A 26,225-nucleotide genomic window follows, 5' to 3' on the forward strand; every position below is an offset into this window, starting at 1 on the left:
GCGCCCTGAGCGTGGAGCAGAGGCCGGGGACAGAGAGCATCGTCCTGGAGCAGCCGAGAGAGGTCCCGGGAGGGCTGCAGAGAGCGAGACCTGACGGCCCTGTTGCTGCTGGCTCGCTGGTGAGCTGCAGTTTGCTGAGTGTTTCAGAGCTAGTGGCAGCAGCCCAGACCCATGCTACCCCCATCATCCTGCTCTGCTTCCGCACCCGGGACCCATGTCGCCCACACATCTCCTGAGTGCATCTCTCGTGTCCTCCGCAGGAGAGGAGGAGGTGGGACTGCTGCTCCAGCCCCTCTCCGAGTCTGTCCTCATTCTGCCAGTGGGCAGAGACGTGCTCCCCTGGCCCTCGGCCGCAGCATCGTGCTCTCAGGGCGAGGAACCTGCCTTGTTTGTTTACCAAATGTTGTTTCATCTGTTGCCTCTCCGAGGTAGCTTCCAGCAGGGTAGAGGTGCTGAAGAGGAGGAGAGGGTATAGGTCAGTGGTACCTGGCGTGGGCAGGGGGTGTCACTGGAAGGAGCCCAAGCTGCAGGCGGAGGAAAGATGACTGGTTGTCAAAATGTCCCACGGGGGCATTGGGTAGGAAGGGAAGAGAAACTCTGCGAAGACTCAGTTGTATCTACTTGTGAATTGGGTTATTTGCAGTAAGCTACATGTGAAATTAAGTTATTACCAGGCAGATCGCACTCCGTATGGATGTGAGATCATCGAGTACAGCCCGTCTCTGACCTTAGATCGAAGAGGGAAAATTAACGTTTATTTGTCCAGGCTAGGTAGATGTGAATGTTCCAGCAACATGTTCCATGCCTGTCAGATCTGGTGTTAGTTTCAGTCTCGTGGGGTATTTAAAACTTGTGTGTTAGGCACTCATTCTGTATGCCGTCTTGCTTCGGTCCCGGAAGGCTTGTTTTTTCAGGCTTTTCTTAGAAGCACCCTAACAAATGAGTGCAGGCTGATACTGCTGAGGTCATCTCTTGGCTCCAGGATGTGGGGATTTTGGGAAGTGCAGAAGTTCTTTGGCTGCAGGGTGAGTTTTTCTAGCAGGAAGAATAGTGGTGTGGTTAAGAGGCGGGGTGGTTAGGTGTCAGATGAAGAGTGGAAGGGGTGTGTGTGTGTCCCACCTGTTTGCACAAGCTGGCTGGCTGCATCTAACCAGTGCGCCCAGGTGTGCACCAACCCTGCGCCCTGGGCTGGCGTGAGCAGGAGCCCACCCAGGTTGGGAGCCCAGGCCAGGTTGCTCCTCCCGCTGTTGAAGCTCAGTGGGAGACATTGCGACTCTTCTGCCCTCTTCCCCAGATGTTTTCTGCGACTGGTGTGGTCCTGGCCACTCTGATAGGTGAACCTCCAGAAGAAGGACTCTAGGTTTGTTGTGACCTCTGAGTCTGCTGTGCACCTGCTTGACTTTGCCACCTGGAGTAGCTCCTCTGATTTGGATGGGAAAACTAATGAGCGTTAGGTTAAAAGGTGTAGGGGTGACAGACAATTAGAAAAGGACAGAGAACACCCTGGGTGTCTGTCATGCATAAACACCTGGTCCAGTTACTTCCCCTAAGAAAAAAAAAATATTAAGAATAAGAACAACTCTTTCAAATGGTGTAAATTGCTTATTAGTTTGTGTATTCTGTGGCTTGAGCTAGTGGTAATTTAACTCCTGCTTCATTTACTATAGCGTTGGGATTAACTGCGTACGGGATAATAGCCTGTTTTCCTAGAAAGGCTTCTTGGAACCAAATGTCTGGCGTGTGCTTATGTACTTCTTACTGTGAAGTGTGCTTTGCTCTGTGCACTGAGGCAAAAGGAGATTTATGACTTTAATTTCACCTTTTTCTGCTCTTGTTTTAGGAGTTTCTTTAAAGCCTTTTCACTTATTGGAGAAACTCAGGAACGAGAGAGAGTTTTAATCCACTTCTCCAGCCGATACTACCAGTGCAACCCAAACACCATTTCTTCTCAAGGTAACTTTGTTTCTGATACGAAAATCTTTGGTTGTCTCCCTCTTCCTTCGTTTTCACCTTCAATAGCATGTATGGCGCGTGTCTGGAAACAGAAGGTGTGTAACTGCCGTGCCACGCTTTAGAGACTGCCTGTGGTGAGCATTGAAACCTCCACGTTCTCCGCACATAATCATGACAAGGCAGTGAAAAATCTGTATTTACCCCCAGTCAGGAAAGGTGCTTAGGCCTCCTTAGTGTGAATCCTCAGTTGTAGCATCTACAGATTTGAATGTCCTCAGTTGTGGTTTCTGATCCTGCTGGCCTCGAGCATGTGTGGGTACCCGTATGCTAGCTGCATGCACGTGAAAGAGAATAGGTCCCATCTCAGGTAGAAGAGAAGCTTCCGTGCTCCGTTCAGTGCCGGTGTCCCTACACACACTGGCAGCAGGCATGTCAGTTCTTGCCAGTTGTGGGGGTGAATTTTGGGCACTGTATCCAGACCCTGGCATGGTTTCATCTTGGCTAGCTAACATCAGTCAGAGTGTTGCCTCCTTGCTAATGATTTCAGTCATTTTGGAAACGGATGAGGGAAACAAACAAGCACACGGATGGAACCTGAGAAGGCTGGCACTGGGGAAGAGGGCAAAGTATCTGCTGGCATAGCTGTTCCGTTCAGCCAGCCGTGCCGGTGGAGGCACGCGGCCCTGCGGCTGCGGCGTGGGCTGATCACACGTGGAGGAAGGGAGGAGGGCGAGAATGGACGTAAGCATGGGCTAAGCTGTGCCTCTAGTCTAAAGCATAAGGGAAAAGGAGCTGCTACGCTTAGAGGTGCTGCCACACATCTTCACCCCTTTCTTTGTGACCTGCCCCCGTTGCAGTGGTGTGGTGTTTGTCCACTTTGTACCTGTTCAGCTTTACCTTACAGCTGGCATGCCAGGGAGGGGAACAGGTAGCAGTAAGATAGGATCTGCTCCCATGCTATCTCTGTCCTCTTCCTAGTGCCTTTCTTGTTTCAGGACACCACAGGCAGTCAGGTAGAATGTCAGTCAGGTGTCATGTCCAGACTGAAATAATGATTTGCACGTCGATGTGGCAACCTTACTCTGGTCCAGGGTGTGGGAGGGACCTTGCCACTTCTGTGCCTGAGTAAGCATTTAGATTAAAATGAGTCCTGTAGACTTTGCCCAGGTTTCTACATAATTTCCATGCTTTATTTCTACTGTCAGTAGCCGAGTGCTACACTGCAGAAATACGATGGTCGTTCCTTGCAATGGAAATCTAGGCTTGTGTTTGCCTTTCTCTTTTCTCCTTCCCCTTCTTCATTCTCTGGATGCATTTGCAGTTTGGAAAAGAGAGGGCAGGCTACTCTAGAGAAATGCATAGACCTGAACTGGAGCACCACGGCCCTAGATTCAAGCTGCTTCAAACTAACTACTAATAGTGATAATAGTTCTTCTCTCATTTCATACTCTGCTACAGCTTGGCCACATTGCTTGGGTGCTACGGCCTGTACAAACACTGTAAGAAAAACATGGTCCTTACCTTGAGGAGCATCTTTTTGTAACGGCTTCGTCTTGCACAGATTCAAGCCTGTGATAGTCACACTGATTGTGAGATACATCTATCCTCATCCTCCATTCCTCTTCCTTCACAGCACAGAGGGACCTGTGCATGGTCATTATCCGATCTCAGCTATGAAGGTTTTTATGTACATCTTCCTGCAGTGTGTGCATGTCTCATAAATGACTCCGTGTCTTTATGACACCCCTGTGAGAGAAGGGAAGGTGACACCATGTGTTTATGAAGAAGAAATGGAGTTTATGGAGAAAATATTTTTTCTACTAAGTTCCTAACATTTGAAAACTGGCTAGAGGCATTTGGCTTTTCAGAGGTGATAAATGACACCCTGGGCACTGTCACCATCGTCTGGATTTGTGCACAGCCAGTACATTTTGGGTTTTGAAAGGGGTGGCTGGAAAATAAGGAATATGAAATTGGTGTCCACTTTTGCAAATGACAGTCTACACTCACTTTCCCAAGTCTGACACAGTGTCTCCAAGGATGGAGCTAGGGATACAGTCTGCCTCTTGTGGCTCATTATTGAGAGCCGTTGCTACAGGACCGCCTTAGGAATTGCTGGAGCACTCTCTACCCAGTATGGAGCCAAGGCAGCATAAACAGCTCACTGAAGTTCTCCAAAATTTGGTCTGATTGAGCCCTGAATGAGGATGGGGCAAGAGGGGGAGGAAAACAGGATACTGTGCAGTATCCACTCTGCACACAAGAATGGGAGTATTCTACTCTTCCCTTTCTGTGCTGAAATAAGTGAAGAAGAGGGAGCTGATTCAGGCTGTGGTATTGATATTAGTAAGCAAAGGGTGACAGTGTGGTTTCCTGTCTAGTTTGCCTCATCCATGGGTGCTGCAAGATAGTTTTGACAGTCATTAAAAGATGAAAGAAAAGCTGTTCTGGCTTGGCAGCTGCGGGATGACCTCACTGTTCGTTTATCTAATTATGTGTATTTCTTGATAAAACAGATTCTCATTAAGGGAACAGACTCAGTTAGGTTATGAGGCTCAGTTTCAGCTGTTCTTAAAGGTTCACTTGTGGGTTTGCGTGTGACTCTGGTTATGTCTCTTTCTGCAGATGGAGTTCACTGTCTCACGTGTGCCATGATGCTCCTGAACACAGACCTGCATGGCCACGTGAGTATGCACAGCTTTGTGTAGATGGCTACCATTGACACTGGACTTGGAGGGGGTGGTCTTCTGGCAGCAGAGTCCCCTGTCTGGTGACCTGCTCCTAAAGCACCCTTGCAGATAGCAAACAGTGAGAATGCTGCACTGCCAGGCTGTCATCCTGGGCAGGGCTTTCCAGCGTGCCCAGATCAGTCATCTGTAAGGCTGGCATTGTGCCTGCCATAAGGTGTGAAGATGCTCCTTGTCCTCAGGTCCCTGTCTTTCTGATGTGCTTCCCACCCTTCCTTGGTTACAGCAGCTGACCCTGGCTGGGAAGCTGTGGTTGGGATTGGCTCCCCCTTTCCAGTGTGTAAAAACATTTGAGAAGGCAGAAGAAAGAAGAGAGGTGAAGAGGTGCTAGGAAGGTCACAAGGGGAACGTGATGTTTGCAGGCATTCGGTTGCAGGGGGTGGATCTGGTGGAACCAGAGTTCTGCTCAGCCAGGGTAATGACGGGTGTGCCTGGAGCCAAGAATGCAGAGGGAGGATGTGGGCATCTTGAGCACTGTGTTCCCCCACTGCCTGCCCTGGGGGAAATAGTATTCCAGTTTGAGCCTTTTTAGTCACACTGGTACAGGGTGCCAGCAGCCCTAGGACATGTATTTCAGCACCCGTGGCACAATATGCCTGCTATGCACGGTATTGCCATGCTGATGGGAGGCTTCCTTAGTCCTGGAGTCAGGATGGAGAGGGAAAAACGCTGAGAGAATGACACAATAATATGCAGGAGTGGTGGCTTCAGCCACATGGCTTTGGGGCTTCTCTCTGGCTGAGATCCTCCACGGCCCTGCCTAGAGCTCTTCCATGAGAGCCTCAACTGGGAGCTCTTACGCAGCAAGGGTGGTGGGTCAGGCTACAGGATATGGAGGCACCCTGTGTCTGTCTCCAAGGGCTGCTTGGCCCCTGTGGATACAGCTCTGTGGTGGGTGCAGGTGATGAAGCCGAGGCTTGTGTGTGTTTCCCTAGGGGTTTTAAAATCCACCTCCCGTTAGTTGAGTGCCTTTGTCTGGAAATTGCAGAAGCAGGAGGTAGAAAGACGTTGGGCAGAGGATTTTGCAGGAGGGTGAGCAGACGTGCAGACACGTGCTCCTGTGTGCCTCTTGGTGTGCAGTGCTTCTCTTGAGCACACTTGAGGCTGCCTGTGCAGGTATCCCGCTCCCCAGAACAATGAGCAGCCTGGAGCACCTGCTTTCCAGCCTGCCTGGCCTTGCAGTCCAGGGAGAGAGACTAAATGGTTGTGCGTCAGCCTGATAGCATTTCCCCTTGCTCCCTGCGATGCTTCAGTGGCCCCCACTGTCTTCATTAGGGACTGGAGTAAACGATCTGGCTCTGACCCATTGTTGTGGATGGTGATTTGCATCTGAAGCTGGGGGGACTCTGGCTGTTGCAGTGTGTAACTTAAGTTGGGAGACTTACCCTACTGGCAGTCATTACTGTGTTGTTACATGTACACAGCTGTAACGTTTGACAGACTCCTGCATGTGTCTCCTCTCTCCCTTTCTCTCTCTCTCTCTCCCCCCAGCCCCCCACCCCACCAACTTTCCTGTAATTTTGTTCTTCCTCTTATTGCTTTGCATTTTTCCACATAGGTGGTAAGTTGGGCATTTTTTACTTGGAATGCAGCCCCTTGCAGATACGCACTAATTGCCTGTTTCCTAACAAAGATAATGCTCTGACCCATCCATAGCATGATTCTCCTGGAGCAGGAAGCACATGAATCACAGGGCTTGTCAACACTCAGCTCCTTTTGTTGCTAATGTACTGATCTTAAGTGTGGACTCTTTTATTTCATAATAAGCTCAACTGCTTGTAGGGCTGTGGCGCTGCTGCTCTGCCTTCAGTTCACACTTTCCCTTAGCTCTTTTAGCCAAACTCTAACTTATGCCTTTACTTATCCCTGTCTTGCCACATTTCGTCATCTTTGTAACTAAATCATTTTTGCTAGCTGTGTTTGGGAGATGCATACTCACTTCTCTGCAGGGAGGTCATCACTCAGACTGTGATGCGAGAGACTTTTAAGGTATCTCTAGACTGCCAGGCACATCTTCTGGAACCTGTGTGGCACTGTGTGGAGATGTTAGCTTTGGATTTGGAGCAAAACAGCCATTCCCCTGCAATGCCAGCTAGCTGAGTGCGTGAAATGAGCCACACTGGTCAGCCATGTGAAGGAAACAAACAGAAGCAGGCTGAATTCTGTCTCAGGAAGGAAGGGAAGCATTTGCAAGTCCAGTAGAACAGCCCCAGCCTGCACCCAAAGACTGCAGCTGTGAGCAGTGTTCTGCAGGCTTAGCAACCAGAGAGCCAGGGTTGCAGCCAGATTGTGTTGTCAGGAGCCTTCCTGATGTGGGAAGCTGTGCATCGTGTGCCTCTCCAGAAGTATCTCCTCTCTTGTGCAAGGCAGTGTTCCTGCCTGCCCTCTTTCTGCTGGTCTGTGCTGGCCACAGGCTGAGGGATCTTCCTTGTGACTAGTTGAGACTGACGGTCAAGGTTTGCTGGTTTTCCATCTCTCCATGATCATGCATTCTGGAGGGGAAGCAGAGGATGTGCAGACTGTGTTGTCACGTAACTAGAACATTGAATGGCCGGTATTACCGACTGGTGCTCTTCTTTGGACTACACTCCTGTGTTAATTTGGGCTCTTGCTCCAAGCCCAAGTCACTGTCTGTGCACAATGCTTTTCCACTGTGTTTCTGCAGCCATGGCATACCCTGACCATGGAGAAGTTGTCTTCACCCCCTTTTCCTGACTGGCAGCAGTGGCATCCCCAAAGATACCGTAGTCATCACAGGGACCTGTTTTCCCTCTGCTGTTACCCTGTCTCACAGCTCATCCCGGGCTGCTTGCTTCCCTTTCCTCATATCTCTCTGGGCTCCTTTTTCACCAGCTCAGCATTGTCGTTGCTGCCCGCTCACAGTGCTCCCTTGCATGCCAAGCATGGGACTCCTAGCAGCCAGGGGACTGAGTACAGACACCTTCTCTGAGGGATGATGGAGACTGAGATCCACAAGCAGTTTAGGGCAGCCTCAAGCCTCCAAATGAAGCAGTTTGGGTCCTTCACGAACATAGCCATTTCTTTCCTGTATGTGGCTCAGTTGGGCAACTTTCAGTCTGAGAATTATACAGAAAGAGAGAAAAAAGAGCAATCTCATGGAAATGTCAAGGCAGCCTCAGCCTGTGAATCAGAAAAGGTAATGGCTGCTCCTGGGCTTCTTACTCCAATTCAGGGCAGTTGCTACTGGAAGGGAGTGTTGGAAATGGTAAGAGAAAGGTCTGGAAAGGGCCTCAGTCGACTGCTTTTGAATGGCCCACAGCAGGATCAAGAAGAGCTTTTCTGTCAGAGGCTGATAGAACCTCTGGAGACATGGAGGTGTAAGGCACCATGCAGATATGAGGGAGCTTCATCATCACCCTCTTCATTACCCTCCAGTGTTTAGCTGTTTTTATTTTGAGATGGATGTATGGGAGTTGGGGTCCAAACACACGTTCTCTTTTCTAACTCTATTCACACAAGGATGCTTGTCTCTGAGCAATCTTGGGAATGCCATCTTGGTGCTGCCTGCCTTGAGCTTAAATGAGAGCAGGGAGATGCAATTCATCTGATGTTGCTTATTTATGTCATTTTGGAAAGCAGCATGAATATGATGCTCTGTTTCTGTGCCATCCCTTCCAGAACATTGGGAAAAAGATGACCTGCCAGGAGTTCATTGCTAACCTCCAGGGGATGAACGATGGCAAAGACTTCCCGAAAGGGCTGTTGAAGGTAAGGAATGAACTGTAGAACATGGGTTTTGTTTTTAGTGAGAAGTGTTTCAAAAGAGAACACCCTGCTTGCATTTTTTGAACCTTGGCTGTCAAACAGGACAAGCAATGGGCGTGTTTCTCCTGCCAGAACGTACATAATATACAGTCTTTACTCTGTTGTTTTCCCTCTTTCTTTCACTTGGTTGTGATCGAGACTGTCTACAGCGTGGAGGGGCGAGACCAAACTCCAGTAGGGCCAGGTCCAGAGCCATGTGTCTTCCAAGCTCATGCGCTCATGCCATCCCAGAGTGCTATCTCCTGATTAAAGTGGACAGAAGCAGCCAGTTGGTTGTGACTATTGAATATGTAAGGGCTAATCCTGAGCTCTGTGTATCTGGAAGGCGTGTGTGTTTTTTCATCAAAGGTGCTTTGGGGTTTTCACATTAGAGCAGGAGATGTAATTTCAGATTAGAATGTGTTGTCTGGCACAGGCTGCTTTGCTTCAGGTTTTGTTCATTAAGTTTGTGCTAGGAGTTAAATCTGAAGAACAGGGAAAGAGGCTGAGCAGAACAAATCTTGTTTCATTGTCAATAATAATGAGAATGTTTCACTTCTTTTATTTGTCTGATTGCTGGCACGAAACAGCAGTCTGTTTGAAAGAAGACAGGAGCGCATACGCTAGAGTTCATAATTTATTTTTTCTTGGTAATGGAAGTAAAAATGAGAGGTTGCTGCATCTGAGAGCTGACCCAAAGCCTACCTAAGTAAATCAAAAGAACAGCCGTCTCTTCCGTTGGTTTTGTGTCAGGCCCGTTGCGAAATGCAGATGTACCTGCACGGTTACAAGTAGCAGACTTTGTTTTCTAGTATTGGTAGTTCCTTCAGCCTCTTTGAGGAGCTTTCTGTTGGGCCCTCCTTCCTCAGTTCTTAGTAGGGAGTTAGGAATATAAACTCAACCCCCTTGTTTTTAGATTTAATATCTTTTTTTTTTTTTTTTAAATCTGGATACAGAGTATTCCTCTGTCAGCAGCAACACTTATAAATTTTTTTTCCTAAGGAATCTCATTTCTCACTCTGCCGTAGAGAGATGTGTTGAGATTAATTTGCAGGCTAATTACAGCCCTTATTGAATAAATAGGTCTCCAGACTCTGTTTAAATAACCTTCTGAGTGTACTGAGGAGAGACTTCCACTGGTGCTCACCTGCTGTTTATTTTCCTGCTGACAGAATTACGCAGTCGGGGCTGTATCTTGGTGTTCAGTGCTGACCTGCTAATGCTAAGGCTGCCTGGCTCTTCGCCAGCCCCTCCTAAGGCAAGGACCAGCGCTCAGGATTTTTCGGACGTAGCAGGATGAAAGAAGCCCAGCGTCGGCGTCCGGCCTCGTTGGAGGCTTTCTGCCCTTTTCCGCCTGCTGCCCTGGGGACAGAGGCAACATCCAGCTTCCGTCTCTCGTCTGACGATTTGCCGATGATCTGCCCCTTGTTTTTTGTTTGTTTGTTTTTAATTTACCAGCGGAAGGGAGCGGCGCGAGGGGCAGTAACTGCATTTCAGTAGCTGCATCCCCGCTCCGCCGCCGGGTTACGGAGGCTCCGCAGAAATTAGACCTGCCTGAGGCTCCTAAACCAAACTCGCAGAGCCCTCTTGCAGCGCGGTGCCGAGGGACGCCGGGCTGGCCGCGGCGGTGCCCACGGTGCCGTCTCCACCGGGTGGCAGTGTGCCCCCGCGGGAGCGGGGCCCGGGTGCCCGCCGGCGCGCCCGCCGGGAAGCGCGCCGGCTTTTCTGCCGCTCCGCTCTCTCTGCGCCCCCCTGCGCGAAGCCCTGCAGCTCTGCCGAGCCCCGGAGCACAGCTGAGCGGTGCTGGAGAGGGGGGAGATCTTCTGTCTCGGCAGGTGGCTTTCGCCCAGGGCTTGGGGAGCTCCGCGGCGTTTAATGTGGACTCGATTCGCAGAGCCAGGGGTGCAAACGCTGCTTGGGCTCTCCAGGACAGTCAGCAGGCAGGCAGAATTCACGCGTTACCTTCAGGTGATCCCACCACCCTGAGTGCTACTGAAGCGCGGAGTGTGACCCTCAGCGTTTGAAGTGGCCCTTCAAGGGGCAAACATGAGCATGTGAGGAGGGACGCTTCTGCCTTCTGTGTGATCAGCCTCAGAAGACTTCCCACTTGAGATCTGATCGCTCCTTTCCATTCCCATGGGGAAGCTATCTCTTTGTTTTGTTATTTTTTTTCCTGACAATAAGGAGGCTTTGGTAAACATCATGAGGCTTTCAGGACATGATTCTCAGTGTGTCACTGACTGTGCTTTGAGAACAGAGATTTTGCTCTGGCTGGAGATGGAAATGAGAAACGCTCATATGGACTTGCTCACATTGTGTCTTTCTGTCTCTTCATTAACGCTGAAGAGAGTTTCGCTTTTGTACACCCGTCCGCGCAAAAATTAATCTTTTTCTTCTTTGTTGTTCCTTTTGTCAGATCTGAGGTTGCTTTTAAAGTTGAGACCCATAAAGACAAATATGCCAAACTGCGATTAAAAGCATGATTCTCCCCATGGGATCTGCTTGCAGTATTCATATATTCAGTACTTTACCAGGAAGGAAGATAGGTGGACCTTCCCTTTTATTTCAGCTTAGCTCTGGTTAGACTGTCTGTCACACATCTCATAAATCTGCCAACAGCTGCTTGTAAAGACTAGATGTGGAAACAGTAGCCTAATTTCCGGTTATGTACTGTCAGTGCACGCTGACCTGAGAGTGGTAGTTTATACTTACTGCAAGGTTCCTGTATGCCTTCAAACTGGGGCAAGTTCCTTGTAAATGAGATCCAGCATCCCAAGCTGTGACTGTCTTCTCTGGTGTAAATCAGGAGCATCTATCTCTGTGGGTCTGGCTGGTGTAGAAGGTGAGTCAGGTCTGTCAAATCCAGGCAGATTAAAGTTACTGGAAGTGGAGTTTTTCAAAGGCAAGAAAACTTTCTGAAACTCTCATTCTTTGAGTCTGAGCTGTCACACTCCAAGCACACAAATAATTTTAATGTTGTATCAAGCTGTGATCAGGCAAGGTGATCCTGGGTTTCAGCTTTGATCTTATACTCTCCTGTAGCAGAGGTCCCTTTGTCCTGATGAGTTGAAGCCCTGGAAGGAGTGCTAAACACAAAGAGTTGTGACTGCCCGTGTTCTGGTTAGTGCAGCAGTACTCTGCTGTGGATGGGCTCAGTGCTCGCTACTAAGACTGATAGTGAATTACGCAGTTACCAGCATTTACAAGTGGAGATGACTGACAGGTTCACTGGGACTGAGAGAGACAAAGGAACCCAGCTGCAGCCTTCATCTCTTCCGAGCGAATCTACCTGACATCCTAGATCAGTTGCCAGCAGGTACTGCTGTGGCTGGTGAGGGAGCTGGAGGAGAGATGCAGCACCACGCATGAGCGAGGAAGAGCTGAGCTCATCAGAAGCAGTTAAAACAGCCAAGTCCAACCTGTGAGTAGTTAGCCTGAGAGTCACAACCAGAGCATTGTTCATTTATTCCTGTTGAAAGGGACGGTCACAGCTAGGGTCTACCTGCTTGAAAGGGAAACCAAATCAGTCTGAGGCAATGTCAGGAACCTCATGACTGCAGTGTAGAAGCAGTTTATCTGCAGGTTGGTTCCTTCCATCTGTGCTCGCACTAGCTTTAATCTGGTGCAGTGATACTGTCTTCACTGACGATACTCTGGGTTTGTGTTATGTGACTGTGCCCTTCTTTTAAGCTGGACTTCATGAGATTGTCTGGAATGAGACGAGGAGAAGATTGGCTTGGAAAGAGCCTAATTTTGGCCATGCATGCTTGCTTCATTTGCTATAGGCAGTGCGGTCCCCACAAATGAAGTGCTGGTACAGCGCTGGTCACTGTCTTCCTCTTGTCACCTGTGGCAAGGTGCATGAGACTCTGCTCAAGCAAGGTGGCAGTGCTGAGGCTTTTCTTATGCAAGGAGAGAAAATCATAGAATCATAGAATAGTTTGGGTTGGAAGGGACCTTAAAGATCATCTAGTTCCAACCCCCCTGCCATGGGCAGGGACACCTTCCACTAGACCAGGTAGCTCAAAGCCTCAACCAACCTGGCCTTGACCATTTCCAAGGATGGGGCATTAACAACTTCTCTGGGCAACCTGTTCCGGTGCCTCACCACCCTTGTTGTAAGAAATTTCTGCCTTATATCTAATTGGTATCTACCCTCTTTCAGTTTAAAGGCATTACCTCTTGTCCTATAACTACACATCCTTGTGAAAAGTCCCTCTCCAGCTTTCTTGTAGGCCTCCTTCAGTTACTGGAAGACTGCTATAAGATCTCCCCAGAGCCTTCTCTTCTCCAGGCTGAATAGCCCCAACTCTCTCAGCCTGTCTTCACAGAAGAGGTGCTCCAGCCCTTGGATCACCTTTGTGGCCCTCTTCTGGACCCACTCCAACAGCTCCATGTCCTTCTTGTGTTGAGGACCCCAGAGCTGAATGCGGTACTCTGGTGGGGTCTCATGAGGACAGAGTAGCGGGGCAGAATCACCTCCCTCAACCTGCTGGCCACGCTTCTTTTGATGCAGCCCAGGATACGGTTGGCTTTCTGGGCTGCCAGCACCCATTGCCGGCTCATGTTGAGCTTCTCATCAACCAGCACTCCCAAGTCCTTCTCCTCAGGGCTGCGCTCAATTCATTCTCTGCCCAGCCTATATTTGTGCATGGGATTGCCCCGACCCACATGCAGGACCTTGCACTTGGCCTTGTTGAACTTCATGAGGTTCTCACAGGCCCACCTCTCCAGCCTGTCAGGGTCTGTCTGGATGGCATCCCTTCCCTCCAGTGTGTCAACCACACCACACAGCTTGGTGTCGTCAGCAAACTTGCTGAGGGTGCACTCGATCCCACTGTCCATGTTGGCAACAAAGATGTTAAACAACACTGGCCCCAATACCGAACCCTGAGGAATGCCACTCGTCACCAGCCTCCACCTGGACATTGAACCGTTGACCACAACTCTTTGAGTGTGACCATCCAGCCAATTCCTTATCCACCGAGTGGTCCATCTGTCAAGTCCATGTCTCTCCGATTTAGAGACAAGGATGTCGTGCGGGACAGTGTCAAATGCTTTGCACAAGTCCAGGTAGATGGTGTCAGTTGCTCCTCCCTTATCCACCAACACTGTAACCCCGTCATGCAGGGTTACAAAATGTCTACGCTCACCCACAGACAGCCTGCAAGGAGTCACGTCGGAGGAAAGGACCCCTGCTTTTGTTAGACAGCGCCTTGGGAAGAGTACTCTGTCGTTAGGCAGTGTGCCAAGCACCATCTGCCCGTATTGTCCTGCGTAAGTAAATGTCCTCTGCATCTGCAGTGTCCGAGGAACCTCATTCATGGAGTCGAGGGCTTCACCCCACCTCTGACGCGGGCTGACTCTGGTTGCCCTGTAACATGAACACTGGGTGTGAGAGGGTCATACCTGGCTGTGTGTCTTCTGGTAGGATGTGGTAGCTCCTTGCTGACCCATTGTTCTGTCAGGGAGCCTCTGCATCATGCTGAGGGACCTGGGATGCTGTATGGGAACTTGGCTAGAGCCATCCTGGCAGGGGCTGCTGATGGAGATAAGACGCTAGTCCTTCATAAAAATCTGCGTTTTCTCAAAGGCTGTTTTCTGGCTAGGCCTTATCTCCTGGGGAAGCACTGTAACAAAGTGACCAAATTAAGTGGGAGTTGCTGATCCTGAACTCCTCTGAAGAACCAGTCCTCTTTAATTTCCTAAACAATCTGAATTCTTGATTAAGATTGCTGGGATACGCAATTTCCTATAGAAGCTGCTAGGTAGGGTTTATCTCATTCTGCTGTCAGTTCCCTGCACTTTAATTAAAGATTTTTAAATTTTTTTTTTCATACTCTCTGCTTCCTCTCTCCTTTTTTTTTTCTTTTTTTTTCCTTTCCTTTCTTTGCCCCCTTTAAAAGCTCCCCACAGCAAACGCTCAATTTAAAGAGAATCACTGGCACCTTGCTTCATCCATTCCAATAATTTCAGGTATTTAGCAGGCAGAAGGGACTGAGCATCAGGTGGCTAACTTCCCGCCACTTCCCGTGTATGCAGAGGGAAGCACACTAATCTATCTGCTGTGTACACCCTAATTGCTCTCATCTGCAGTCTCCACACTTCCTCCATTTCATGGCTGAGGCTCTTCACCAAGGAGTTCCCACCTTCCTGCTACTGCTGAATGAATACAGGGGACTGATGAATGCGGGGAGATGGGAGCGTGTGGCAGTGTGCCAGATGGGTCCCAGGAGGACGGCGTTGGCTGCTGGAGCACTCTGTGGCTGCGGGCAGAGGAGGGGGCCAGAGGGAACCAAGTGTCTCTGCTCCACTAAAGAAACCAGAGCTCTGCTAAGCAGGAAGAGAGCTTTTCTCCTTGTTTCTCCCCATAATTAAATTTTTTCCTGTTAAAAATCTTTCTGTTGAGATAATGTTTCTGGGGCAGCCTTTTCTTATCTGTTTGAAATGAAAAGTTCTGTTGCTGAAGGCCCCTTCCAGCAGCTGGGAGACAACAGAGTCTAATCTGGCAGTATAAAAGTGAAGGAACGTGGGATAAAATCTTTCATCCTTGTCTTAAGCAGTTGTTTGCAAAAGCATACTTTCCTTTCACTCTCTGAAGAGCCACAGAGCCATGGTGACTGGAGGGAACACCTGGCTTGTCTTTGCTCTCCTCCATCTTCAGCGAGGACCTTACTGCTGGGATGACCATTGTTTCCTTTGGCTTGCCATTTTTTGGGTGGTGGTGTTTGTCCTGGCTAAGAGTAATAACCAGTTAAAGCACACCTGTGCAGAACTGTGAATTAAACCAGGTTATGGTGGTGCGTGCATTGCTTTGTGTCCCATGAGTAACAGATCCTGACCGCCCCGCTGAAATGCAAATGTGTTTTCTTTTTCTGTTCCTGGAACTTACTTACAATTCATATAAAGAGAAAAATCTGAAATCTATGCATTGCTCTCAAGTCAAATAAGCCCAGGTATTATGTCGAGGAGAGCAACACAATATAATAGCAAAAGCCTAATACTCTCCATCAACTCTCTGTCCCTGACCAGGGAAGGCAGAAAAGGCTTAAAACATAAAATTTTGTAATGGTGATGCAGGAATAAGGATTACTCTGTGTGGTCTAGGGATGGTACTAGGAATTGCTTATCTTGCTAGGAAGCAGCTGTTACAGGCCAGGCCTGTTTCTGCTTTCGTGACCTGCAATTCTCTGAATTATTTTGGTCCTCCAACCTTTCATGTCTTTGCTTTCCAATTGTTATTCAAAAGATCTCACCTAGCCCACCAGGCTTTTGTGTCAGCAAGGAGTGAAACCCAAGGAGAGTCAGTTAAGAATTTCCGTTACTACTAGCTGCAATTATGTGGCTCAATACCAGGCTCCTAATGAATGTTTGGGGGTTTGATTTTCATTTGTGGAGGCATGGACTCCGTAGTGTCTTGTCCAGGTTGATCAGGCAAGTGAATCATTTCATGTTTAGCTTCTCCAGCTTGTCAAATAGTCAAAGCTGTCAGTAGTCCGGTTTTAACTGAAACGCTTAACAGCTCCCGAGGACGAATGTCACTGTTCAGAGCTTCCCATTTCTTATGCTGTCATTGTGGAGGATATAGGCTGGTAGTCTCCAGGAATGATGCACTCTGCCACTTTAAAGGAGGAATTTTGGGCTCTTTTCGAGCTGGGAAATCTCTAATACAATGTCACACATACATTTTGGTCCCTATGACATATTACTCCCACCTCCATGTAGGTAGAAAACAAATTCTGAAAAACATTCTTTGATCTTCCACCCACTGATCTGCTTGAAATTTAAGTTCTGTGCTGCAACTCAAGGGAAGGAGGAGTAGGAATATAATTTATACCATATTTAAAAAAAAAAAAGAGGAGAGGAGAAAAACATTACTTCCACCAGTTTTAGAATTATTGCTGTATAAATCTTTGGCATTCCTTCCTTCTCTTTGTCACTACACTTTTCAAATGACATTGAACTATTCTCTGTCTGACCCAGTTACACTGTTTTCTTTTAAGCTAGGTTGCTCCTTAAATTTTGATTCTTTTTTTTTTCCTCCTTTCCTGTGATGTTGGATGGAACATTTAGTTTCCTTCCGAGGTCATACTTCCTTAAGTGATGAAGGATTTGTAAGATCCTGATACTAACATGGGACAAATCCCAGCCACCTGTTTTCTCCCCTACTGACAGATAGGTTCTGGCAAGAGTGGTGAGGGTTAGACAGGATTATGCCTGCTTTTGGGCCAAGTCTGGAGCTGGCCATCACTCCATATATACCTGCATTTGTGGAGGAAAGGGATTTCAAAGGTTATGCCTGTTTTAACCCCTGGAGCTGCTGCTTCAATGGGGCAACACGTGCAAGTGACACCCACATGAAACCTGTGTGGTTCTCAGAGCGGCCTGGATTCTTTTTTCCCCTTCTTTTTTCCCCTTCTTTTTTCCCCTTCTTTTTTCCCCTTCTTTTTTCCCCTTCTTTTTTCCCCTCCTTTTTTCCCCTCCTTTTTTCCCCTCCTTTTTTTCCCCTCCTTTTTTCCCCTCCTTTTTTCCCCTCCTTTTTTCCCCTCCTTTTTTCCCCTCCTTTTTTCCCCTCCTTTTTTCCCCTCCTTTTTTCCCCTCCTTTTTTCCCCTCCTTTTTTCCCCTCCTTTTTCCCCTCCTTTTTTCCCCTCCTTTTTTCCCCTCCTTTTTTTCCCCTCCTTTTTTCCCCTCCTTTTTTCCCCTCCTTTTTTCCCCTCCTTTTTTCCCCTCCTTTTTTCCCCTCCTTTTTTCCCCTCCTTTTTTCCCCTCCTTTTTTCCCCTCCTTTTTTCCCCTCCTTTTTTCCCCTCCTTTTTCCCCCTCCTTTTTCCCCCTCCTTTTTCCCCCTCCTTTTTCCCCCTCCTTTTTCCCCCTCCTTTTTCCCCCTCCTTTTTCCCCCTCCTTTTTCCCCCTCCTTTTTCCCCCTCCTTTTCCCCCCTCCTTTTCCCCCCTCCTTTTCCCCCCTCCTTTTCCCCCCTCCTTTTCCCCCCTCCTTTTCCCCCCTCCTTTTCCCCCCTCCTTTTCCCCCCTCCTTTTCCCCCCTCCTTTTCCCCCCTCCTTTTCCCCCCTCGTTGTCCCCCCTCCTTTTCCCCCGTCCTTTTCCCCCTCCTTTTTCCCCCTCCTTTTTCCCCCTCCTTTTTCCCCCTCCTTTTTCCCCCTCCTTTTTCCCCCTCCTTTTTCCCCTCCTTTTTCCCCCTCCTTTTTCCCCCTCCTTTTTCCCCCTCCTTTTTCCCCCTCCTTTTTCCCCCTCCTTTTTCCCCCTCCTTTTTCCCCCTCCTTTTTCCCCCTCCTTTTTCCCCCTCCTTTTTCCCCCTCCTTTTTCCCCCTCCTTTTTCCCCCTCCTTTTTCCCCCTCCTTTTTCCCCCTCCTTTTTCCCCCTCCTTTTTCCCCCTCCTTTTTCCCCCTCCTTTTTCCCCCTCCTTTTCCCTTCCCCTTTTTCTTTTTCTTGTTATTGTGTACCCGTGTGAATTAGAGGGAGGCATTGAAGAGTGATTGTTCTTCTTGTTTTATGCACATCTCTGGGGGAGTGCTGGGTGGTGAGGGGTTTATTTTGGTGTTGTTGACTCTAAGCATGCTTACTGCAGGGACAGAGGTAGGGGTTGTTTGCAGCTGATCTGAGAGAGTTGGTAGGCTTTGCACCAATGTTGGGTTCACCTCGCTGTGGGTTTATGTCACAGCCATGCAGAATTTTAGGGGTTTGGTGCTTTTATGGATTAGTTTCAGGTGCTGCTGTTTGTGTGGTACCTTTGGCAGCTTTAACTTAAGGAACTCGGTGGTCTGTGTTAGTTGGTGCCTACTATGTGGCTCACTTAATTTCTGTCAGCCCCATTGGCTCCTAAACAGAGGAATGCAAGAGGAGAAACTTTTTCCCCTGAAGACTATAGTGACTTGCCAGGAAACGCAACAGCTACTCTGTGACACAGAGCTGATTTTGGATATGCTGCGAGGAAAAGGAAGATGGTTAATGGCATCTCTTCACTTGCAGTGCTAATCAGGATAAAGGGGGCATGACTTCTCTGCATCCCTGTTATTACCAAAGAGCTTGTTTTCATTAAAACTGTGGTCTCCCACCATTCTCAGCAGCGCACTTATCTTAGGAGTGGTTTCTTTTGGTTCAAGATGCAGCATGGGTCCCAGAGAGGTGCAGTGATACCAGGATTGATTTGATGTTCCACCAGCCAATATGGTTTTGTCGCTCTGCTCACTTTTAAGGGATTACTGATGTAAAAAGTCAGTACTAAAGACTTGTGTCTGTGACCACAAGCCAGCTGGCTGTGGACCTGCTTTTAGCCTGCTTCTCATGTAAAATAAACCATACTGACTTTAGTTTTTTTCATGGGGTCATAGGAACAATGCCGATGTTTTCCTGGTGCTGAGTTGGTGTGCTTTGCTTCATGGTTGAGGTGGTCTAAAAGACGTGCTTATGCAGCTACAATAGCCTAGTTGACATGGGATAGCTTTCTGGGCTATGGTAATTTGACCGATTTCCATTGTATGGATTACTTTCTATATTGTAAGAGAAATCAGAGTAATCTACAGGGATTCCTTCAGAGCCTATAGCATAGGTGTATGTACTACAATATAAACCGTAAGAAAAGGATATTTCTTTCTCGAAGACATCAACAGATGTTTTCTGCTGGAAAATTCAGATTGAGATAAAACCCAGCATCTCTGTAAATGTCTGATAATAATGTACTGAGGTTAGTGGAGTATAGGAGTCTCCCATGGGGAAAGCTAGGTGGATAATTTTCGTTAATAATTTTGAAATTTTCTGTCAATACCTGTCATTCTCCCACCATACCTGCTGTTACCCTGTTAGGGTTCCTATTGACCTGGCTGCTTATGTGTGTAGAAATTAAGTGGTTGCTTTAGTGTTTCTGCTGTTTACAGGGACGGCAGTTGAAAACATTTAGATATCTTGATTGTCCACTCCCCCTGGTCAGCCGATCTCAGAAACCATTATCTTAATACCACAGGAATGTCAGTTCAGTAATGTTGCCGTTGATCAGTTGAGCTCTAGTTCTGTAGCTGTCGTTTATGAGTAGCTTATCCAGCAGAATTAACTTTCCTCTGCCTGTTTGTTTTGGGGAGAAAAAAACAAGGATGAAGGAAGAAGGAGAGAAATCTTACGAAAGATTTAATGTTGTTTATTTAACAAACAGCATTTAATAGCAGCATTAAATAGTTCCACTTTTCTGTGCTACACAAATACATTACTGGCTCTTGAGAGTACATTTGAAGTAATTGACGCGTGTGTGTTTATGTATTTTGTTGGCTTTTGTTGTTGGTATTTTTGTCGCTGGGATCAGGCTTAAATGATGCTAATGGATTCTTGCGGCTTTGTGTGAGGATGTTGGAGTTCTTCAGACACAATAACTTGGTCCTTGGGTTTGGTCCCTAAAAAACAGTATTGATTTCGCTTTGAATTCCCCAGCTTTTCTTCTTATGTTGTTGATTTGCTGAATGATGTTAGGAGGACCAAGCAAGGACTGGGTATGTTTGGCCTACCAGGGTAGCTTGACTGGTGGGAGGAAGAGATGGGAAGGAGCTTATTCACAGTAAGTTGGAATGGCTGCCTGTTTCCTCTTTGGGTGATATAGTCTGCCATAGTGCCTGTGACAGGTGAAAAGCTTTTGGGTTGCTTTAAAAGGGTAAGATGAAGGAATATCAGAGACTCCGCTTTTCCCGTTGCGCATCTGTTTCAGCCCAAAGCTTCAAATTCTGCTGCTGGTTTATGATTTGCTCCTTAGAGATGCTGGTAGGGAAGGTCCATAAATAGGGTCACCGTCCTTTCGGTCACCCCGGTGGTGTCACTGAGCTGTTCAGACTAAATCCTGACTGAATATCTGCATTCTGCCCCTTTCCCACCACCGCTTTGCTGGTCTCTCATCAAGGGGAAGACTATGGCTTCTCCACACACCTGGACAGTCCCCTGGGTGTGGACAGCTTTGATTTTTCTGGTATTGCACAGCCACATCAGCCCCTCCTTAAAAAAATCCCTTCTATTCCTCTATTTATGTTAACAACCCACTTCTCCCTCAGAAAGCCCTGTTGCTCAGTTACAGACAGAAGTCAATCCTGTGCGCATGCTGATTTCTAAGATGGTGGGACTTGTCTAACGTTGAAGAGTGGTCTTTCCCCAGAAGAAGACAGCCCTGTGTACACAGGGCTGCTGGATCAGTCAGGTGTAAAGACCGTATTATCACTTGCAGATGAAAATCAGGGGCACTGATGAAATCTGAGCTGAATCCCTGAGCTGAAGACATTTAAGACTTCAAAAGCACGATCTCAGGAGGCTCTCTCTTTTGGAGAGTCTAGCTGGGAGAAAAGTGTTTTCCATACTCTGTTGGGAGGACGGGAATTAAAAAATTGAACAAGATGCAGCCTTGGCGTTTTGGACCGCTGCTTGATTACAGCTCAACCAGACCCATTCCCTTGTGAATTAAGATTCTTGTCCTGCCTGAGGATCTGCTAACCTTAGCTCAGAGGATGCTAGGTGAAGAACTCCTGCACTTAGGCAGCAGCGGTCCTGCTACACTGTGGGGAAAGGACGAGAAATGTTGCTGTGATTCAGTCTAGCTTGTGTTTAATAATGAAATTGCTCTGCATAATTCACATTGGCCTAGGTCTGCGTGTGATATTTAGGGAATATAATTATTTCAGATGTGTTGAGGGTGCTTGGGGAGGTGGCCTTATAAATCCGAGAGCAAGAATAATCTACTAGGCAGGGGACTGGTAGGATAGAGAGTGATTTGTGGCCATTTACGTAGCACCTGTCGGGACCTGCTGCTTAGCTCATCTGGAGCTGTTTGATTGCAGTGAAAATTTCCTCTAAGAAGAGATTTTCTTTGAAAAGCTCTTCCACTAGCAGTTGATAATTTCAGATGGGTTAAGTAACATAAAACCTTTTCTGGGAAGTGGCACAAGTAACGTAGAGCATGCAATTGCTTGTTGCCAGAGAAAAAGGGTCCTCTGTTGCTTCAGGTACCCCCTAGCAATCACAGGTTTGTGCAAAAAGGCTGAAGCATGTCTGAAGTTTAATTCAAATGTGTGAGGTTGCTAGACCTGACTGTCGTGAAAATGAGAATGCATTTTGCTTCTTTGCCAGGTAGGAAAAGTCTATACCTCTAGCAGGACAGAGGCAGGATCTGTGGGGAATCAGAAGTTTGTTACCCTAGGAACAGTTTTTGTATTTTATGTTGATATTTAGGTCCCTTGTTCCCTGCTCTGCTGACCCTTGGTCCTTCAGTATGGTCCACACCGATTGCAGTCTGTGGGCAGGATTTGCATCTGTATCATCCTTGGGGGTAACACAAGCAAAGGGTGACTGCTGACCGAAGGGCTGCTGCGTACTGGGGAGGCAGCAGTGTCTTTTTACCAGCAAAAACACATCTAGGACAATAATGTGGCTCTCTAGACATTTGCCCACTGAGGATGTAAACCTCTGATTGCAAGAGGCTGGGAAGGTGTAAGCAGGGGAAAAGCTCACTCAATCCATCTGGTTCTTACCTACGCCTGGGTGCTGTCACACATATGATGTAGGGTGAGCAAACTGTCGCTCTGCCGTAACATGGCTCGTCTGACACTGAACAGGACTCAGGCGTGAACAGGGGCTGGAGCCCGTTCACCCAGCCTTTGGCTGCCCAATGCGTTTCAGTGCGAGACATTCACGCCAGTGTGTCAGGGCAGCGACCCCTCGTCCCTGGCTGCGTGCACAGACTTGCAGCTCCCTGTGCGTTGTGGTGGGAGTGGGACGAGAGGCTCTGGTGTCCTCCCAGACTGTGACCCCACTGCTGCTGGTCTTGCCCTGCCTGCTGGGCTGGAGGCATGAGGCAAGTTGCTGAACCCAGTGCTACCCTGTGGTGGAGTCCCTGTGCCGCACAGTCTTCCAGCTTCTGGTGATCCCTCTGCACAAGCTGTTTGCCTCTTCTGAGTTTGGGATGATGTCCCTGTTGTCCACTTCTGCCTCTGCACTTTCATGAGCTACTCCACCTGCCCCAGCATGTGCGGGCAGCTGCCACGACCCCGTGCTGAGCAGAGAAGAGACTCTCTCTTTCGTTGGAGCAGGTTGCCATGGCAATGCACAGTCTGCTATGCTCTGGGTCTCCAGGAGCCAGAAATGGTGGTGCTTTTGCAACATTGAGGTAAACATCTCTTTTTTCCCTTATATAGCGCATCCACCCCTGATAAGAGCGCCAGCTGCCATCGACGCCGGCCTGCGCTCGCCTCCTGTGCGGGGGAGAGCAGCAGTAGGCACCGGGAGCACGCCTGACCCGCCGAGCTGGGCTCCCATGGGTTGGAGTTGTGCCTGCAGCACGCGTGGGCTGCGGCGGTGGCCCTCCTGTGGCTGGGCTGCGTGGGTTGTTTCCCACTAGGGAGGAACAGCATGCCACTCGGGAGCGGCATCACTCGCTGGGTCAGCTGCTAGAGTGTGCGGTTTTGCTCGTGAAGGGATACAGCTGCAGCTTTCCTGGATGCCAAGGAGGCAGGGAAATGGGTCTCCGGCTGCTCACTCACAACTCTGCCACTGGTGTGCACTGGTTGCCTTGGGAAAGTCACTTCTTTTCCCCTAAGCCCCTCTTAGAGCGTGAGAGTGGTCTTGCTCTCTCTTGCCCCCTGGGAGGGCACCCCAAGGGCTCTGGCTAACGAGTGCAAACACTTGAGTTGTGGAAATTTGCTGGAGCATCTCTCTGGGGCTTGCCAGAACTTTGTGATGGTGCTGTGGGCTTTCGCTCGTTTCTGCAGTGCTTTGGGAATCCATTGATATTTCTCACATCCAGAAGCCTGTAGCTGACAGGTGATTGAAGACTCTTTTTGTGGTGTCCTTTGTTATTGCAGGCAGTAATGAGCATGGCAGGCTGTTGCAGGCAGGGAAGTGTGGCCGTGTGAACTGAAAATGAATCTCTTGCTTGATCTGCTGGCATTTGTTCCAGCATCTTTCTCTCCACCTCTCTCCCTCTCGCTGTTGGTGTGTGTATGAAGGGGGAGTCGATGATGGAGAGGGGAGTGGAGCAGGGGAGGAGTTTCTATCAGCCTCTTCTTTTTCTTTTTTTTCTTTCTTTTTTTTTTTTTCCCCTCTGTCCAGTGACGTGAGCAATGCTTGGAACAATCAGGCTGGCTCCAAACAGTGTGCCTGAAGATGCTGGAGAAAACAGCCTAGTGCGCTTTAAGCAAACAGTGATTGCTTGAGCCTGGGCTCTCCAGACATAACCTTTTCCAGTTCCTCTGCTGGGGGTTGGAAAGTGCCGTTAGCTTTCTTCTCCCCCATCCCATACGCTCACTTTTGGAAATGATCGGAGTTAACAGTGTTCAGAGCACCAGCAAAGTCCGGGTGAGAGCCACAGGTTCGGTGAAATACTCCCGAGAAGAATCTCTCTGGCGGCAGTCTCATCGGTCAAAATCTATGAAAATCTCCAACTCCTCTGAGTTTTCTACTAAAGAAAGCAAGGTAAATAACTAAATATTCATAGTGTTTCTGTTTGCTAGGAGTGGAGGTGGTGGTGCTGAAGAGATTATGCTCTGCAGGAATTGAGGGCTCTGGATGATCTGCAGTGATCACAGAATTGCTGTCAGGTCAGGAAAAAAATATCTGTAGGCTTGAGGAGAGACTTGAAGGTGAAAAAGGTCTGGTGCGTTATAGTGATTTGGTCTTATAAGAATGCCCTGTGACTGAGCTTGATGCAATAGTAAACAGTGAAAACTTGCTAGTGAGAATGCTAATAGGAGCTCTGCTTTCGGGAAAGGTGGCGGAGTTGGCAAGTAATGCCCTTGGGATTATCTGTTTAGTGCGAATGATTTTCTGTAGAAAAATAGTTTTTGCTCCTTCTCTGCGGCTCTCTGGTTTAGTAGGTGTGGGTGCTAGGTAAAAATACCATCTCACTTGCATGCAAGATAAAGTATTACTGTCAAGTATTTGTTAGGAAGGCGTCACTTGTGCATTTATAGGAATACATTAGTGTATTGTAGCAGTTGGTAGCACAGGCTATGCCCAGCTGCTACAGTGGCTGTGTGCAGCATCTCCTTGCCCAGCCCAGCCCAATTGCTCGATTCCTAGGCAAACAACCCCCACTCCATGCAGTATCGCTTCTTTCCTCGTTCCTCGCTCTGGCTCGATAACTGAGGCGCACCCAGGAACCCCTGGCAAGAGCTTTAATAGCCGTCTCCCTCTCGAGGGTGCTCTGTGTCACCAAGGACTGGGTGAACTTTATGCAGTGACCGAATGTGCCTCTGATTTCATTCCTGCTGGAAAATGATTCTGCTTTGGGATTAGAAGATAGAACCGTTTGCAAAGAAAAGTGTGTTGAATGAGGGTGAAACATTTCAGAGCATCAGCCAAAGGCATTTAACCATGTCGTGTGTGTGTGTGGATGCAAACAAGCAGGCACATGCATGGATCTTCCTGTACTGTCCCTTCCCTAAATCTCATATTTGTTCTGAGGGAAACCTCCTCTGGTGAAACCTCCTGGCAAAAAGATCCCAATGCTGCACAGTAGTTCTTAGCAGATCACTCTGTGCCAGCTTACAGGTTGTAAGGTATTTCAGAGCCTCAGCCGCAGAGCTTTAATCACAGAGTAATGCAAATAGAAATAAATGAAGTATTTTATTCAGTCCGGTTCCAGGAACCTCCGTTTTCAGGGCCTTATTGACCATAATTAAGAAACTGTACTGCTAAGGTTGTGGCAGACAAATAGGATGGCCATCGTTCTCAGACTGTTGCTGATGCAGTATCTGCTACTCCAGCAAATGCCAAAGTAAAGGCTGCATCTTGCAAGTGCTCTGGGACTCTGCTCTTGTGATCTCCTTCACCCTAGGCATGGAATAATTGCACGGTATTCAGAGAGAGGATTTATGTATGAAAAGTCCCACATACAGCAGAAACTCAAGTCTTTTGACATTGGGTGAATCACTTAATCTCTGTACCTCTATTCCTTGTCCACTGTGTATGCATGGTGTAATGCCCTTAGGGCAGGGACTTTCTCCCAGGGGTGGTGTCTGACACAGTTAGTTAGCTACTGCAGTAATGAACACTCTGTGTTAATCCCTCTGTGGGATTCACGTTTCTACCTCCTGGGTGCTGTAGGCTGTTCTGTGAGAGATACACCCACTTCTCCTCCTGCCTTGCTCAGTAAGTTGGGAAACATATTGCAGCTTTCGTTTTGTTTGTAGTACTGTTTCCTTATTTCATACAACGGTATTTATTTCTGTGGAGCATCTAAGACCTGTAAAAGCTGTGTTACAGAGGGCTGAGAAGATCCCTACATGCCCGTCAGTGACGCCTGCCCAGTTGACAAGATGACAAGTGGCTCTGCCACTAGTTGGTCTTGTGATTTTGGGCAGCCCTGTTCTTTCCATATGTCTGTTCCCCCTTCTGTTCTTTGTCTGCCCATCTCTTTTGCTGAGATATCACTGATGTAGAGAACTGATTTATATTTGAGCTTTAGCTCTTTTGTTGTGTTGGTGGAAGAGACCTGAAAGTTGTTGCCAATATATAGCCTTGCAAAGGAGGTCTTTTTGTCTCTGTAAGTCTGTGTGTGTGTGCTTGTACTTCAGCTCTAACGAAACATCTGAAGTTCTCAGCTGGGCTTTCTGGACAGTGGTGCCATGTAGATCCCCTCAGTCTCAAGCAGGGCTACATTTGTAGGCTTGTCCTCTTCCATATTTCTGTGGGTGTGTTTCCCCCTCTGTGTCTGGCCTGCCTTGTATTTTACTGCTCCCCGTACAAAGTAATTACAATGCTCAAGACCTGTTTCTGCGACTGTTT

At 48.2% G+C, this 26,225-nt stretch overlaps 1 protein-coding gene across 1 annotated transcript in view; it reads left to right on the forward strand.

Moving 5' to 3' along the window:
* The window catches only part of PSD3 (pleckstrin and Sec7 domain containing 3), an 83,362-nt gene that overhangs the window by 21,351 nt on the left and 35,786 nt on the right, over positions 1 to 26,225 (forward strand). The window contains exons 6-8 of the mRNA XM_086629877.1: positions 1,841 to 1,953; positions 4,579 to 4,637; positions 8,340 to 8,429. Coding sequence (XP_086486003.1) covers positions 1,841 to 1,953; positions 4,579 to 4,637; positions 8,340 to 8,429 — 262 coding nt within the window. The remainder of the gene's footprint in view (positions 1 to 1,840; positions 1,954 to 4,578; positions 4,638 to 8,339; positions 8,430 to 26,225) is intronic.

The sequence above is a fragment of the Tauraco erythrolophus genome, chromosome Z, assembly GCF_009769465.1.
Source record: "Tauraco erythrolophus isolate bTauEry1 chromosome Z, bTauEry1.pri, whole genome shotgun sequence".
Classification (NCBI taxonomy): Eukaryota; Metazoa; Chordata; class Aves; order Musophagiformes; family Musophagidae; genus Tauraco; species Tauraco erythrolophus.